The sequence below is a fragment of the Rhinoderma darwinii genome, chromosome 4 (genome assembly GCF_050947455.1).
Source record: "Rhinoderma darwinii isolate aRhiDar2 chromosome 4, aRhiDar2.hap1, whole genome shotgun sequence".
In the NCBI taxonomy this organism is placed as follows: Eukaryota; Metazoa; Chordata; class Amphibia; order Anura; family Rhinodermatidae; genus Rhinoderma; species Rhinoderma darwinii.
In genome coordinates, this window is record NC_134690.1 from 204,281,243 (window position 1) to 204,297,707 (window position 16,465).

At 42.0% G+C, this 16,465-nt stretch overlaps 1 protein-coding gene across 1 annotated transcript in view; it reads right to left on the reverse strand.

Annotated features, from left to right (window-relative positions):
* Positions 1–285: 285 nt before the first annotated feature.
* The window catches only part of SNAP91 (synaptosome associated protein 91), a 142,236-nt gene continuing 126,056 nt past the window's right edge, over positions 286–16,465 (reverse strand). Inside the window, exons 25-31 of the mRNA XM_075862088.1 lie at positions 12,786–12,929; positions 10,714–10,744; positions 9,642–9,753; positions 8,169–8,255; positions 6,745–6,849; positions 6,557–6,658; positions 286–1,597 (exon numbers count right to left, since the gene is read on the reverse strand). Of these exons, the coding sequence (XP_075718203.1) occupies positions 6,566–6,658; positions 6,745–6,849; positions 8,169–8,255; positions 9,642–9,753; positions 10,714–10,744; positions 12,786–12,929 (572 nt within the window). The 3' untranslated portion in view covers positions 286–1,597; positions 6,557–6,565. The remainder of the gene's footprint in view (positions 1,598–6,556; positions 6,659–6,744; positions 6,850–8,168; positions 8,256–9,641; positions 9,754–10,713; positions 10,745–12,785; positions 12,930–16,465) is intronic.

The window sequence follows — 16,465 nt, forward strand, 5'->3', positions numbered from 1 at the left end:
ACCCGGCAATGATGGCGCGGGCTCAGCTTCTGAGCCCGCAGCATCACCGCAACTTAACTGTACTGGGGTTTGCGGGAACCCCTTCCAGATAGCGCCGTATGGGTGTCGGGAAGGGGTTAAATAAAAAATATGATCAATAAAAACATGTGCAAATAAAATTCTCTCATATATATATATATATATATATATATATATATATATATATATACACACACAATTTATCATTTTTTTTAATTAAATAAAAGAAAAAAAAAAAAGAAAAAAAAAAACAGACTCAACAAGTAGTTTGCATTTGCTTCTGTTCAAGGTGTTTATTGCATCTCACAGGGCATACATGCACTGGGTCTTTAAACCATGATACAAAGGAAAGCCAGTTGGAAATTGATTTTAAATACTTGATCCCCGTTTAAAGTGTATGTTATCCCCACAGTAAATTCAGATACGACCATCGAATAAATAATTAAATTGAAAGACTTACAACAGGTGAACGTTGTTCCTATCCAATAAACTTCTACAAACAGCTGCCAAGCCACTTGTAACACTGATCAACAGTGACCTTATTTGTATGCACCAAAACCTTAAGCCAAAGCCGTCAGCACACAACAGGATGAATGTGTGAACAAAAAAAATGAGACTCGCACAATATGTACAAGAAGGGGTGGACCTTGGTGATCCGCATGAGGTTCGGCCACAAACTGTACAAAACTACTCACTGTGAACTCAGAGAAAAAAAAAAAGTGCTAAAATAAACACAAAAGAAGATGAATGTACAATAAAATGTAAAAGAAAAAAAAATGTCATTTTTGTAACACTCCACGGAACCTAGTAGCCCTGCTGCAACTATAATGAAGAGATTTTTTTATTCATTTTGCAAAATCGACCAACTTACTAGTTTTGATGCAAAAACTGAAAAATATAATTAAAATATATATTATATTTAAAAACAACAAAAAGATAAATATGATATATTTCTGATATGATTTGTCTCTATAGGAGTGCATAACAATATATTAGTGGAGGAAGATTTTCTTTCATATTCATTTAACTCATAAATAACTTTAAACATATAAAGTACCACAAAAACAGTTGGTTTTTCCACAATAGTCCTGTGGGTAGTTCTCACCCACACACAAAACACAGGGTTGTATTGGAGTGTTTTCTGCTGTGATCACACAAGATTTCATATTTTATAGAAGAAACAAGGGATGTCCAAACATTATATACATTGAAACGTTCAAAAAACACGGATACATCTGTCCAGACTGCTCATCACACAACAGCTGCATGTTCTGCCCCCATCAGGCAGGGGCAAGAAACGCACTAGAAGGCATGGGGGAAGTTACACCCACCCATGGAGAACCGGAAAAACACAGAAAACCCAGAAACACAAAAATGAACAAAAAATATGATATATAGTAGCGGGTCACCGATAGGGTAATACAGAATCCTAATGATTACTTTCACAGCTGTGCTACGCATTTCAGTAGAGAGAAATCGAAGCACTGGGTTTGGTACTGGTGGCTGACTTAGAAAACTCTGAGCAGCAATCTGTTCTTCGAAGGCTCCAGTCTCACATATTCAGGTCACAAAACAAAATCTAGGAGAAAGAAAAACAAAAAAACAAAAACAAATGAGCTTTATATAGGACTAAAAAATATTTACAAAAAAACGTAATAGCCAGAGAAGTCATAAACCGTTAAAGGGATCAGTCACGTTGTGGTGCTTCTACCAAAGCTAAACTATTTTGTTCAGATCAGTCCGTGCCTGCATAAAAAGGAACATATACAGTGGAGGAAATAAGTATTTGATCCCTTGCTGATTTTGTGAGTTTGCCCACTGTCAAAGACATGAACAGTCTAGAATTTTTAGGCTAGGTTAATTTTACCAGTGAGAGATAGATTATATAAAAAAAAATAAAGAAAATCACATTGTCAAAATGATATATATTTATTTGCATTGTGCACAGAGAAATAAGTATTTGATCCCCTACCAACCATTAAGAGTTCAGCCTCCTCCAGACCAGTTACACGCTCCAAATCAACTTGGTGCCTGCATTAAAGACAGCTGTCTTACATGGTCACCTGTATAAAAGACTCCTGTCCACAGACTCAATTAATCAGTCTGACTCTAACCTCTACAACATGGGCAAGACCAAAGAGCTTTCTAAGGATGTCAGGGACAAGATCATAGACCTGCACAAGGCTGGAATGGGCTACAAAACCATAAGTAAGACGCTGGGTGAGAAGGAGACAACTGTTGGTGCAATAGTAACAAAATGGAAGACATACAAAATGACTGTCAATCGACATCGATCTGGGGCTCCATGCAAAATCTCACCTCGTGGGGTATCCTTGATCCTGAGGAAGGTGAGAGCTCAGCCGAAAACTACACGGGGGGAACTTGTTAATGATCTCAAGGCAGCTGGGACCACAGTCACCAAGAAAACCATTGGTAACACATTACGCCATAATGGATTAAAATCCTGCAGTGCCCGCAAGGTCCCCCTGCTCAAGAAGGCACATGTACAGGCCCGTCTGAAGTTTGCAAATGAACATCTGGATGATTCTGAGAGTGATTGGGAGAAGGTGCTGTGGTCAGATGAGACTAAAATTGAGCTCTTTGGCATTAACTCAACTCGCCGTGTTTGGAGGAAGAGAAATGCTGCCTATGACCCAAAGAACACCATCCCCACTGTCAAGCATGGAGGTGGAAACATTATGTTTTGGGGGTGTTTCTCTGCTAAGGGCACAGGACTACTTCACCGCATCAATGGGAGAATGGCTGGAGCCATGTACCGTCAAATCCTGAGTGACAACCTCCTTCCCTCCACCAGGACATTAAAAATGGCTCATGGCTGGGTCTTCCAGCACGACAATGACCCGAAACATACAGCCAAGGCAACAAAGGAGTGGCTCAAAAAGAAGCACATTAAGGTCATGGAGTGGCCTAGCCAGTCTCCAGACCTTAATCCCATCGAAAACTTATGGAGGGAGCTGAAGATCCGAGTTGCCAAACGACAGCCTCGAAATCTTACTGATTTACAGATGATCTGCAAAGAGGAGTGGGCCAAAATTCCATCTAACATGTGTGCAAACCTCATCATCAACTACAAAAAATGTCTGACTGCTGTGCTTGCCAACAAGGGTTTTGCCACCAAGTATTAAGTCTGGTTTGCCAAAGGGATCAAATACTTATTTCTCTCTGCACAATGCAAATAAATATATATAATTTTGACTATGTGATTTTCTTTTTTTTTTTTCATATAATCTATTTCTCACTGGTACAATTAACCTAGCCTAAAAATTCTAGACTGTTCATGTCTTTGACAGTGGGCAAACGTACAAAATCAGCAAGGGATCAAATACTTATTTCGTTCACTGTAGCAGTGTGGAAGTACAGTACATCTGCATTGCCAAGTACAGATTTAGCCTAGGATGACTGAATAAGCAGTGAGAAAAATCAGCCAGAGTAAGCGACTATGTTAGATCATTCTGTTTCTCATTGATTTTGGTAGGCACATTATCTGAACAGCCAAAAAAGTCAATACCATTTAGCAGTGAATGGAGTAAACTTTGCAAGGCACTCCCTGTACTGCCATATAGTGCCACAATGAGGAACCAAATGCTTCTAGGAGACATTACCTCCATGTGCTGACCACAAGAAGTGACCCGTGCATGAGCCATAAATGCACCTTATTATTTGTTATAATTCCAAATTATGTTTAGGGATTGGCAACTTTCAATTAGAAAGTTCATCTAATGGAATTTAGGATAGGATTCGTTTTATAGTTTGTTTAGGTAGACCAGTACCACATGTGTAGATGTAGACATTTGAACTTTCACATATGGGATGCTGGGAATTTCCAAATCTTGAACTTATATGTCTAATGCCTCATGCACACGACCGTTGTGCCAGTCGGGCAGTTTTTGACGGCACCCGAGTGGCACCCGATAGTCTTCACGGACCCATTCACTTTAGCGGGTGAATCAGGTCCGTGAAAAATGGTCCGATTCCCCGATACGAGGAAAGATAGAACTTGTCCTATTTTTCCTCAGATCACTGATGAAACTCGGAGGGCACACTCGGCCGTGTGCATGAGGCGTAAGGCTACATTCACACGACAGTGAAAAAAAAACGGCCATTAAAAACTGAACAACTCAGTTTTTCATGGCCGTTTTGCATCAGTGTGTCTATAATTTTCATCCATTTCCAGTCCGTTTGTCATCCGTTTTTCATGGCCGTTAAAAAAACCTGATGGATTTAATTTGTTGGTTTTATTGTCCAAACCCCCTCAAAACACCACAGTTCCCATGTAGATAGTACTGCAATAATCATTTAGATAGTGCCACAGTGCCCATGTAGCGCCACTCCCCTGTAGATAGCACCACCACCCACTGTAGATAGCACTCAGTCCCATGTAAATGACACCCCCCTGTAGATAGCACCCCCCACCCTGTAGATCACACCCCCCCCCCCTTTAGATAGCGGCACTGTAGCTCCCTGTAGGAGCAGAATTCTTCTGGCCAGGGACTTCACTCCTTGAGGGAGCCCCTGATGTCTCAGTCCATATATGGACAGTGACACCTGGGGCTTCTCCAGTAGTTGAATCCCATGGCTAGAGCGTTGGCCGGTGATTCCGCTCCTTCAAGGAGCTACAGCGGCGCTAACTGGAGGGGGGGTGCCGCTATTTACAGGGGGGTGCAATCTACAGGGGGTGGGGGGGTCAGAGGGAGACAGGAGTCCCCGGCCAGAGATCTCACAATGCTCTGGCCAGAGACTCCACCGTTGAAAGCCCAACATCACTGTCCATATATGGATAGTAATGTCAAGGGCTTCCCCGGGCTCAGTACTCAAAGTAGTGTTGTGTGCAGGGAATCCTCGGGCAGGATCAGTTTTTACCGGCCATTACAAGGAATGATTCATATAAAAAACGGCCGGTAAAAACTGATCCATTGACTTCTATGGGAGCCGTGGGGCCGGTTTTCACAAGCCTCTAAAAAAAAAACAGCCGTGTGAATACACCCATAGAATTCTATTGTTCTGAAAACGGCCATTACAAAAACAGCCATCACACGGTCGTTTTTCATGGTTGTGTGAATGTAGCCTACACGGCAGTGAAAAATAAGGGCCATTAAAAACTGATCAACGATCAGTTTTTCATGGCCATTTTGCATCAGTGTGTCTCTAAATTTTCATCAATTTCCAGCCCATCTGTCCGTTTATCATCTGTTTGCCATCAGTTTTTCATGGCCGTTTAAAAAAAAAAAAAAAAAAGATGGATTTCATGTCAGGATTTTTTTGTCCCAACCCCCTTAAAACACCACAGTGCCTATGATGATAGTACTGCAATGTCCCTGTAGATAGTGCCAAAGTGCCCAGTGTATATAATCCCCACATAGGGCCAGTGCCAACAGAGCTTTTTTCCTAACCCTGGACAACCCATTTAATAAAAAAAAAACAAAAAAAAAAACCTGTTCTCTAGCTAAGTAATTATTCGGTTTCAGTCTCGTCAAGATACTTGCATATTTTTGCAGTTGCATGAACATTCGTTGCATGACCGTGGTCAGGACTTTCAAACAGATTTTCCGAAACAGAGTTCATTGCAGAAAACCTGCAGCATAATACAGTAGCAGCAGCAGAGAGGATGAGATTTGAACACATCTCATCCACACACAGCGGAAAAGATCCGCCGGGAAAAACGTTCATGAACTGATTTGCGGTGCAGTTTTTGATGCTGCAGCAGGTCAGTTAATACTGTGGAATCTCTGCTCTTCTGAATTCAATGGGGTGGTAAAGCCTGCAACAAAGCGCTATATATTGCGACTTTTTTGGCGGAAATGCTGCGATTCGCTGCAAAAACCACAAAATAAAAAAAAATTTAATTACTTTTAATTTGAAATTAACAAATAAAGCTCATGCTTATCCCCTGCAGTGGTCCTAGCGACGCGATCCTCTTCATAAGCGCAACCTGGCCTCCTGTGATGGACTTTGTGGTGACTTCTGCAGCCAATCAAAGGCTGCAGCGGTCACATGGACTACAGCATCATCACTGGAGGCCGAGCTGTTCTCAAAAGATAGAGAGAGAGACGCGCCACCATGACTACAGGCAGGTTAGTTTAAACCATTTTTTTTTTCATTGCTGCGGGATTTCCACAGCGGACACGCCGCCCAAAAAAAATCAGACCAGTTTGGTGTGGTTTCTCGGACAGAATTCCCATGCGGCTAGCAGGGCGGTTACTCTGTGTTTTCACACAGCGTATTCATCCTGATTCCGCCTAGTCTGTTCTTACCCTTGATCTGCTGTCAACAGGTACTGTCAGACACCACTTCCCATGGTCAGGTGGAATGGTCAACATGGTCAATATGTGCTCCTGCTACCATGAGGAAAACTAGCGTAAAGCTCTGGACAATTTTGTAGTTTATGCAAATTAAATTAAGCAGTAGTGGTAGATTTTTCTGCCATTCTCGTATAGGATGATGAATAGGTGTATAGTATTTGGCCTCAGGTGCCAATGGCAAAAAGTACACAAGACTATATAAGAGAAAGGGTTCTTACCTTACTGATTTACAAGAAGTCCTTGATGTTGAGATCCGCTAATGGATCCTTTGATGGGGGCTTTTTTGGGCTTTGTGAAGCAGCAGTCATACTAGGAGATAGCTGTAAGTAAAACATCAAGATAAGCATAAAACATACAGCAATTCAAAAACACTACAAACGTAAAACTTCTAAGAACATGATCATACCGGGGCACCAGGAACAGAAGCTCCACCAAATGACGGCCTTATCATAGATTGGCCATACATCATAGGCTGTTGGGGCATCATTGGTACCCCTGTCCCAGATGCAGGCTAGATAAAAATCAGAAAGCATTAATTAATACTTTTATACCCCTAATATTTTTCAATGTATGTGTGAACCGTTAAATTTAAATAATTTTTTACACTCAAAAGACAAAATGTACACATTTCAATAAAATACATACTATCAATCTAGACTCTAAAGTCAAAAACAAACAAAATCAGAGTCTGAATGATCTTTTATAAGAATTTCCATGTTTCAATAAATAATTATTGGGTTTGACATAAGAATAAGATACCATAATGAACACAAACACATGGAATGATGATTTAATAGAGTACATGTGATGCCACAATAATGACATATTACAGGGAAAACGAACTACTGTGTCTGGGCCTAGAAAGTGTCGAAAAATGCGCCAAGTTTTGGAGCAAATTGGAAGTGTTTGATGTTTGCATCTTACTAGACACCTTAAAAAGATTCCGAAAAGATGGCGTTGTGTAGCGGGAAAAGGATGTGGCTGGTCATAAATGGGCGTGGCTTAAAATTGTCAGTGTGCACCAAAAATCTGGCACAAAATAAGGCAAATTAAAAAGCAATATTAGGAAGAGAGAAAAGTGTCTAACAGGTCATGTAAGATGCGCCAGAACTATCATGCACCACTGTGATCATTTTGGTGCATTTTGTGCCTGCCTGGTCTAAGTTTACGCCGTCTTTTAGACAGCATTAGTAAATGTGGGCCAATATATTCAAGCATGTTTAATAAATTGTATTCAGGTTCCCAATCACCACCAGTGAAACAACACCCAAAAGCCAAAAATAGGCCCATGGTCAAGTTCAAACTTTAAACTCCTTAAGCATGTGGCCTAGTTTGGGCCTAAAAAAACACATTTATGGCATATCCACCTTTTGCTAATAATCAAGGCAGGGGCGGCCATATAGTCTGTGTGGTCTGTTCAGCTGCGCAAAGACCCAGAAGGGGAACGGGGCCCACTCTAGACACAGGTGGGTTTAAAACGAGTACGGTGCTTCGCGCACTCCTTCCCCTGCTCACGGTCTTCATCGGTCTCTCAGATTACATAGACACGTCATCATCCCAGTCAGACAATTTTATCATTAACCCATGCCCTAGACCACCAGGGATGTAACCATTAGCCTAGACTACAATAAATATTATGATTATCCTCCTAAAAATAAGATGTAATTTGTTGCCATGCTAGCAGAAGGCTCCTACACTCTGTTTATGCACAGGGGCGCTTAGTTGCTCGTGTCCGCACCTAGATCAAGGACACATTCAAAACAACAATGGGCTGTCTAAAAGGGGCCCATCATTTATAGCATTTATTTTATCCTCAGCTAGTATACTTACTAGACCAAACCCTGCTGCTGCTGGCTGTGCACCTGGAGAAGCACTTGCTGCCTGGGGCCCTGCACTCCCTGGAGGAGCAGTTCCTTGCTAAAAAGAAATAAATACAAAGAAAAACAAAAAATTTAAAAATCAGATACAACATGAATTAAACCTACAGATTATAATAAAAAAAGGCCTTAAAGCCGCATATGGTAACACATAAAATATATGTTCTTTTATGTGTATTAATAGATTTTAAAATGGAATTTTTTCAAAAATACATCTACCGGTTAGCATGGATACAATTTTAGTACGACAACCAGGAACTGTGGCAAATGTAAAAAAAAAATTGATATAAATTTATGGGATATTCATGGGATCTTAAAACATTTGGGTTATGGAATTATAGGGCATTATATGAACTGCTAATCTAGAGCAGTCTCTGAACTCCAATCCTCATGGAGCTTGCACAGGTCAGGTTTTACTAATATTGGCAATAAATAACCGATTTAACGCACACCTACCTATTAGATATTTACCTAATAGATGCCTTCTAATCATGAGTTGGACATCATGTATATACACACAGATTTACAGAATGGAAAATGCATAGCTCTATTAGAAATGCTGTACTAAATGTGCTGAAGAGGAAATCATGTTAACACACAATTCTGTATGTGCATAATCTAAAATATGCTTTGCCAACCATTACCGGGAAGGTTACACTTTGGAGCAGAATTTTGAGGTGCATAATAAAGGTGTTTATTATTTCTACTAAGAGGTAAAATAGCGAAAAATACAACTTTGTTTTTTAAATTTTTTTAATACCCTTCAGGGTAAGTTCACACGTGGCGTAAATACTGCTGATTTTCCGCAACAGATTTAGTTGCGGAAAAGCCGCAACATAATACAGTAGCAGCAATGTGGATGAGATTTTTACAAGTCTCATCCACATGCTGCGTAAACGCTGGGCGGAAAAACGCTCAGATAAAATGGCGGTGCGTTTTTTTTTTTTTAATCCGCAGCATGTCAATTGTATTTGCGCAATCCTTGCTTATTTGTTGCGGGTTTACCTCATGGAATTCAATAAAACTCGCAAAAAAAAAAAACCGCAGATGTTGCAGATTTTTGCAGATGTTGCGACTCCGCCGCAAAAAACGAAACTCATCCCAGGGCTGCTGAACATCAGAGGGACGCGTCGCCATGGTAAGTATCCATTTATTTTTTTCTGTGAAGTTTTCCACAGCGGGCATTCTGGCCGGAAAACGACACCACAATTTGGTACGGTTTTTCTACTGGAATTTCCTGCAGCACACAGGGCGGATACGTGGAGTGCTTTTACGCAGTGTATCTGTCCTGTGTGAACTTACCCTTAATTAAACTATTTCATAGCAATAGACTGCTAGTTCTCATTATCATATGGTTTCATTTTAGAATAAACATAACTCCACGTGCCACTTTTCTAGCAATGAGACGGTGTGTGTATAACATTACCATAGAAGCAGTTGATGTACCACCGGATGCCCATGTGGCCGGAGCTACCTTTGGTTGCCAGTTAGCACCTCCTGTGAGTTTCTTCTCTCCTGCATTCCACTGAAGGTCACCCCTAAACAGTTACATTGTAAAACAATAAGCCATCAGCCAAATGTTAAGAATCATCATTTATTTTCTACATGGCATAGTTACATTAAAATAAACCTCAAGTCAAGCCTCTCAATAATTGGAACTTGGCTGTTTAGCACACGAGAGCCTGTTAGACCATATGTGGCGGACAGCAATAAAGACACTATCATAAAAGGGGTTGTCCACTACCGGACAACTGATGACCTATCCAGCAAATAGGTCATCAGTATATCATCGTGCGGGGCCAACACCCAGACCCCACACTTAAGCCACTCCGGCAGCCTCCGGAACTGGACTTACATGCCGGAAGCAGTTGGCTCCGGCCACGGAATGGCGGCTGAGTTACAGCTCTGCTCCTATTCAAGTGACTAAGAGCAGAGTTGCTGTTCTGCAGCACGGCCACTATGCTATGCACAGAGCTAACTGCTTCTGGCTCTGTACATCGCATAATGGGCAATAACATCCGGTGCTCGCAGGCCACCGGAGCGGCTGATCGGACCAGTACCGATGATATACTGATGACCTATCCGGTGGATAGGTCAGTTGTCCGGTAGTGGACAACCCCTTTAATATCCTAACCATCACATACTTTAAGGTAATGTGGGGGTATGACCAAGTGGACCCTCAAATCCAGAGAATGGGGGTGCTTGGTCTCTGTTCCCAGTGGCCACACATAGGCTGTCAAAATTCAAGAACCTAGCCGCTTTTCAATTTGCAATTTTTTTTTTAACGTTTAATATGGGGTGGTATTACAGCATACCTCACAGGTAGTCCATTGACTAATAGAGCAATAGATATTTAGCTGCTATAGTTTATGTTTAGCCACCATTTAAAGTTTGAATGGGAAATGCATTATTTATCATTTCTAAAATGAAATATTTCAACAATCACCACAGGTCTAAATACTTTTAGGCGTCCATACTGTAGGTTGAAAGTTACTTACTTTTTAACAGTGGTTGCCGAAATTCCAAGATCTAAAAAGTAAAATAAATAAATAAAGGACATCCCCAAAAACATGCAACATTGTTAACAATATTAACACCTTCCCGACCGCCCACTGTCTTTTGACGTCAGGCGGTGCGGGTGCTTAATCTACAGAGACGTCTTTTGGCGTCGCTGTAGATTAGGCTGATGAGCGCTCGTGAGAGCACTCATCCTCTAAGCAGGAGCTGTTACTAACAGCTCCTGATCTTAGAGCAGCCTCCTGAACACAGCTGGGGTCGGCACACATTCGGACCCCAGCTGTTTAACCCTTTGATTACCGCGGTCCGTGACCGCGGCAAGATCAAAGGGAATTCCCCTCTTTGATCGCATCACCGGGATTCCAGTGATGCGATCAAATACCGGGGAATCTCTCTGCAGTCAGCCCTGGGGACCTACAAAGGACCCCAGGGCTGTCTGTTCCATGTGCCTGCTGTTCGGGCACACAATGTGCTGCCCGATCAGCAGCCTGTGTCATAGAGACACAGTGTAATGTATTAGCGTACAGAAGTATGCTAATACATTACAAATAAAAAATAAAGTTACAAATAAAGTTATCCCCTGATGGGATTAAAAAAAAAAAAAAAGTAACAAAAACAAATAAATAAATAAAAAAAGTCACAAAAAGAGTCTTTATTTTGCATTAAATACATTTTATTGCCCCTACACTAAATAAAAACAAAAAACCTATGCATATTAGGTATCTACACGGCCGTAATAACCTGAAGAATTAATCTAATGGGTTATTTAGCGTGAAACGTGAACGGGATAAAAAAACAAAAAAAAACGATTCAGAGAATCGCTTTTTCCTATATTCACGCCGTAAAAAAGTTTTTTTTACCCCCAAACTGCGGAAAAAAAATAAATACTATTTCTCTCGCATAAAACAAGGCCTCATACAGCCACGTCAATGAAAAAATAAAAAAGTTATGGCTGCTGAAACGCAGAGAGGCAAAAAAAGAAAAATTTAGCTGGTCATTAAGGTCTTTTCAGGCCCGGTCATTAAGGGGTTAAAGGACAGAGCATTGCACTCTCTGCTCATCTCCCATTTCCTAATTATGTTAACAATAAGCAGAGCTTAAAGGATATCGGTCATGCACATTGTGTGGTCTTTACGGAGGGCAGCATATTGTAGTGACAGACACGCCCATTTCAGCAGTCTTCACTTATTTGCTAAAAGGAATTTGTTATTGAGATTTAAAGGCTATGTACACCAATCAAAAGGGACATTAAAAATAAAAAAAAGCAAAAAAAAAAAATCAGTCTGTTTGGTGCAACTTTCAAATTAGTTTTTATTAAAAAAAATTTTTACTTTTTCAGATGCAGCTGTGTCAAAAAGTAAAAATAATTTAATAAAAACTATTTTGAAAGTTGCACCAAACATGAAATTTTTATGGGGGGGGGGGGGGAAATAAATAAAAAAATAAATAAAAAAAAAGGAGGAGCAACGCATGTACTCCCTACCGCCCGTGCTGAAGATCGTAAGCACGCTCCCCAGTGCGGATGATCATAGGCTTCCTCCTCATTGGCTAAAGAGCAGCGTTAACTGCCTACTTGTTACAGTTAGACCTCATTTGCATATTGGGGACCAAAACTAACGGCACCGATATCTCAGGAATGGTCAGGGCTAGAAGAGGGGACAACTATTTGAGAGCTCAGCTGCCGTTTTTGGGCAGATGACAGGTTCTCTCTAAAGAGGAAAAAAAGAAGAAGAAGATTCTGGAGGTGGGTGAAGAGACATGCAGAAAATAATTAATTCCACATAGGGTAAACATGTGGATCTTGTGGCAAGCACTGGATGCTCCACTAATTTTGTTGGGGAAGTCAAGGCTTTGTGCAACAGGGTTAGCAGAAAACAATTGTCTGGGAGACACTAGAAGGAGGCTGGCCCGCTATCAGTACAGATTGGTTAAGTGAGGCTCCTACCAAGCCTATAAATATTACTGCTCCAACCACAAACTAAGACTTATTAACAACAAAAGATAGCGCGACAAATCCACAAATATGACAATTATTCACTTTCATATCACTTACTGCCAACTAAACTTGCAAGAGAAGAATCAAGGTCACTGCCAAGACCTTTACCAGCGCCACTGGCATTGTTTGCTGTAAGTGAAGATCCTGACTGAGATGTGGGGGTCATTGTTGGTATAAGAAGATCGCCTAAACCATCAAATACTGATGTGGAGAATAAAGACAAAAAGCTTAGGAACTAAAAACCACATAAAATGTTTAACATTAATATTTTCAAGGACTATCAAACATTTTCATAGTGTAAAAATATTTAACAATAAAACGTTACCTTTGATCATACTCCTATTTAAGTAAACATTTCCAGATAAAACCTATGCCTGGGACAGACAAGATATGGAATAGACTATGCAAATCCGATGTGGATTTTTCAAAGAATCCAAGGTAGAATTCCAAGGTTGAAACTCTGATTTATGCCGCTGATGTGGTAACCGGTCCGCACGCGGATTAACCCCATGGCAAATCAATGGTGCAAATACGTAGCTTTTCCGTGCAGGATCCGCCCATATAACGAACACGCTCTGGATTTTAAAATCCACAGCGTGTACATTATTCCACGCCGATTCTTTTTGCACTGCATGTGAAATAGTGTATTTGGTTAGGTTTTAGGCACAGAATCTACGTCTAAACGCTCAATGTGTGAACATGACCTAAACAGATTATATAAAACCCAATAGGTTATATTTGACCATAAAATACATTTACATAAAAGGTTTACTGTGAATTTAAAGAGTCAACAGCAAGAATCTAATGGACTTTTCCATCATGGCGATCCTCATAGTATGTAGGGAGACAGCAATGCAGGCATTTACAGATAATGCCGGAACCAATGATACTTATCATTAAAAAGGGGTTTTCCCACTGAGATCATCCATACCATCTACAGAATAGGTGATAAATGTATGATCGCTGGAGGCCCACCGATCACTAGAATGGGGGTCCCGAGCCCCCCCCCCATTCCACACTAAATTGTAGTAGTGAGAAGTTTTAATTAAGCGGTGGTCACGCATGCACGCTGCTGCTCCAAGCAATGTCTATAGAGCAGACGGAAACAGCAGAGCGCTGGACTCGGCTGCCTCAGTCAGCCCCACAGACATTAAATGGAGATTGCGTTACCGCCGATCCATTTAAACTCTTCACTGCGATCGTGCAGAGCGTAGGATTGGGAATAAATAGAACAATGTCTTACATTCGGCTATCCTGCAGGTTCAAAAGCAAATGTATATAGTAATTCATTACGAATTGCAGAGCAGTGTAAAAGGGAAGCATTTTAGAGACAGATGGAAAGTTTTAGGAATTTAAAATCTGGTCAGACATCTGCTAGACGATTCCTGAACGATAGAATTGCATGTCTAACTCCCCATATACATGCATGTTTGGCTCATTCAAATATTATTTTTTTTTTAACAAAAATTACTTAAAAAGCGAAACAATGTTATTGCATATATTAAATACAACATTTCCAGTTTCTCAGGTTACCAGTCTAAAAAAAGTGCAGATTTCATTAGCAGAACCTTAAAAAAAGAAAGGGGTCATGATTTTTTTTTATTTATGTGTTTTCATTTAATAAAATATTATAATTTACTTTATTTATTTTCCACACACAATGGTTTTTTTTTTATTATCACTTTCCTGGGGGCTGCAGTGTTTTCTTTCATCTGTGTATGTGTCAATTCATGACACATACACAGATGGAATATGGCAGCTACAGGGCATAGGACATAACGAACGGGACCTGTTCGTTATGTCCTGTGCCTCTGCTGTCTCGCTCTACTGTGCATTTCAGAGCGACCCAGCATAGAAGCTGGTTGTAGGGAGAAAGCCAGCGCCATTTTGAAGACCGGCCACACTGCAGGTAAGGGGTAGTGTGCGCCGCAGAGCGGTGTCTGCGTAGTGTGCGCCGCAGAGCGGTGCCTGCGTAGTGTGCGCAGCAGAGCGGTGCCTGCGTAGTGTGCGCAGCAGAGCGGTGCCTGCGTAGTGTGCGCAGCAGAGCGGTGCCTGCGTAGTGTGCGCAGCAGAGCGGTGCCAGCGTAGTGTGCGCAGCAGAGCGGTGCCTGCGTAGTGTGCGCAGCAGAGCGGTGTCTGCGTAGTGTGCGCAGCAGAGCGGTGTCTGCGTAGTGTGCGCAGCAGAGCGGTGTCTGCGTAGTGTGCGCAGCAGAGCGGTGTCTGCGTAGTGTGCGCAGCAGAGCGGTGTCTGCGTAGTGTGCGCAGCAGAGCGGTGTCCTATTTTTGTGCAGCGGAGTATGCACGGTCGCCGCTGATCCTTCATAGCCGCTTATCAGCTGTTTTGAAGCATCAGCGGCGAGCACTTTTTTTTTGTTTTGCAGTTTCCACTAGACCTATTGGACTCCATCGTAGATTCGGTGGACTACTGAAACGAACGACTGTTTTTTGTTTGTTTTGTATAAAATGGTTAACGAGGGTTTTGTGGGGGAGTATATATTTCATTAAAAATATTTTATTATGTCTTTTATTAATACTTTATTAGCGCCTAAGTAATGGCAGTTTTCTGTTTGACAATGTCCATTACTAAGGCGGAGCTTAGTGCGAGCCAGTAAAAAGGCTGGTATTAGGCTGGGAAGGGCCAAAACGTTTTTGGCCTTTCCCTGCCTAATACCAGCCTGCGGCCGCCACAGTTGCCGACCATCACTACAGATGTTCGGGTACTGGATCGTACCCAGCTCTTCCACATACCCCTGGTGGCGGTGGGTACCGGGGTAATAATGGGGGTTATTGCTAGCCTTTTTACTGGCTAAGGCCTCATGCACACGACCGTAAAAACTCCCGTTATTACGGGTCGTAATTACGACCCGTAATAACGGGCTCATAGACTTCTATTGGCCACGGGTACCTTCCCGTTTTCTTACGGGAAGGTGCCCGTGCCGTTGAAAAAGATAGAACATGTCCTATTTCTGGCCGTAATAACGGCACAGACAGCCCATAGAAGTCTATGGAGCTCCCGTAATGACGGGTGGCTACATGTGTGCACCCGTCATTACGGCAGCGTTGCTAGGCGACGTCCGTAAATAGTCACTGTCCAGGGTGCTGAAAGAGTTAACTGATCGGCAGTAACTCTTTCAGCACCCTGGACAGTGAATTCCGATCAGAATATAGAGCAACCTGTAAAAAAATAAAACAAAAGACGTTCATACTTACCGAGAACTTCCTGCTTCCTCCAGTCCGGTCTCCCGGCCGTTGCCTTGGTGACGCGTCCCACTCGACATCAGGCCCAACATCCCTGGATGGCGTTTCAGCCCATGTGACCGCTGCAGCCTGTGATGGACAGCCGCGTCATCCAGGGAGGTCGGGCTGGATGTGAAGAGAGGGACACGTCACCAAGACAATGGCCGGGTTATTATGAATTTCTTTAACTTTTATTACAGAAAGGGCTGTCCCTTCTCTCTATCCTGCACTGATAGAGAGAAGGGGCTGCCGATTAGTGCAGTGCTATTTTGCAGCCAAAAACGTGCCCGTAAATACGGGTGGAATACGGGCGACACCGGACCCATATTTACGGGCACGGGTCCGTAAATACTGGTGCAAAACGGGTCGAATACGTGTGACACCGGACCCATATTTACGCCAGTATTTACGGGTGGGAAAAAATACGGTCGTGTGCATGAGGCCTAACACCAAGCCTTGCCTTAGTAATGGACATCGTCAAACAGACAACTGCCATTATC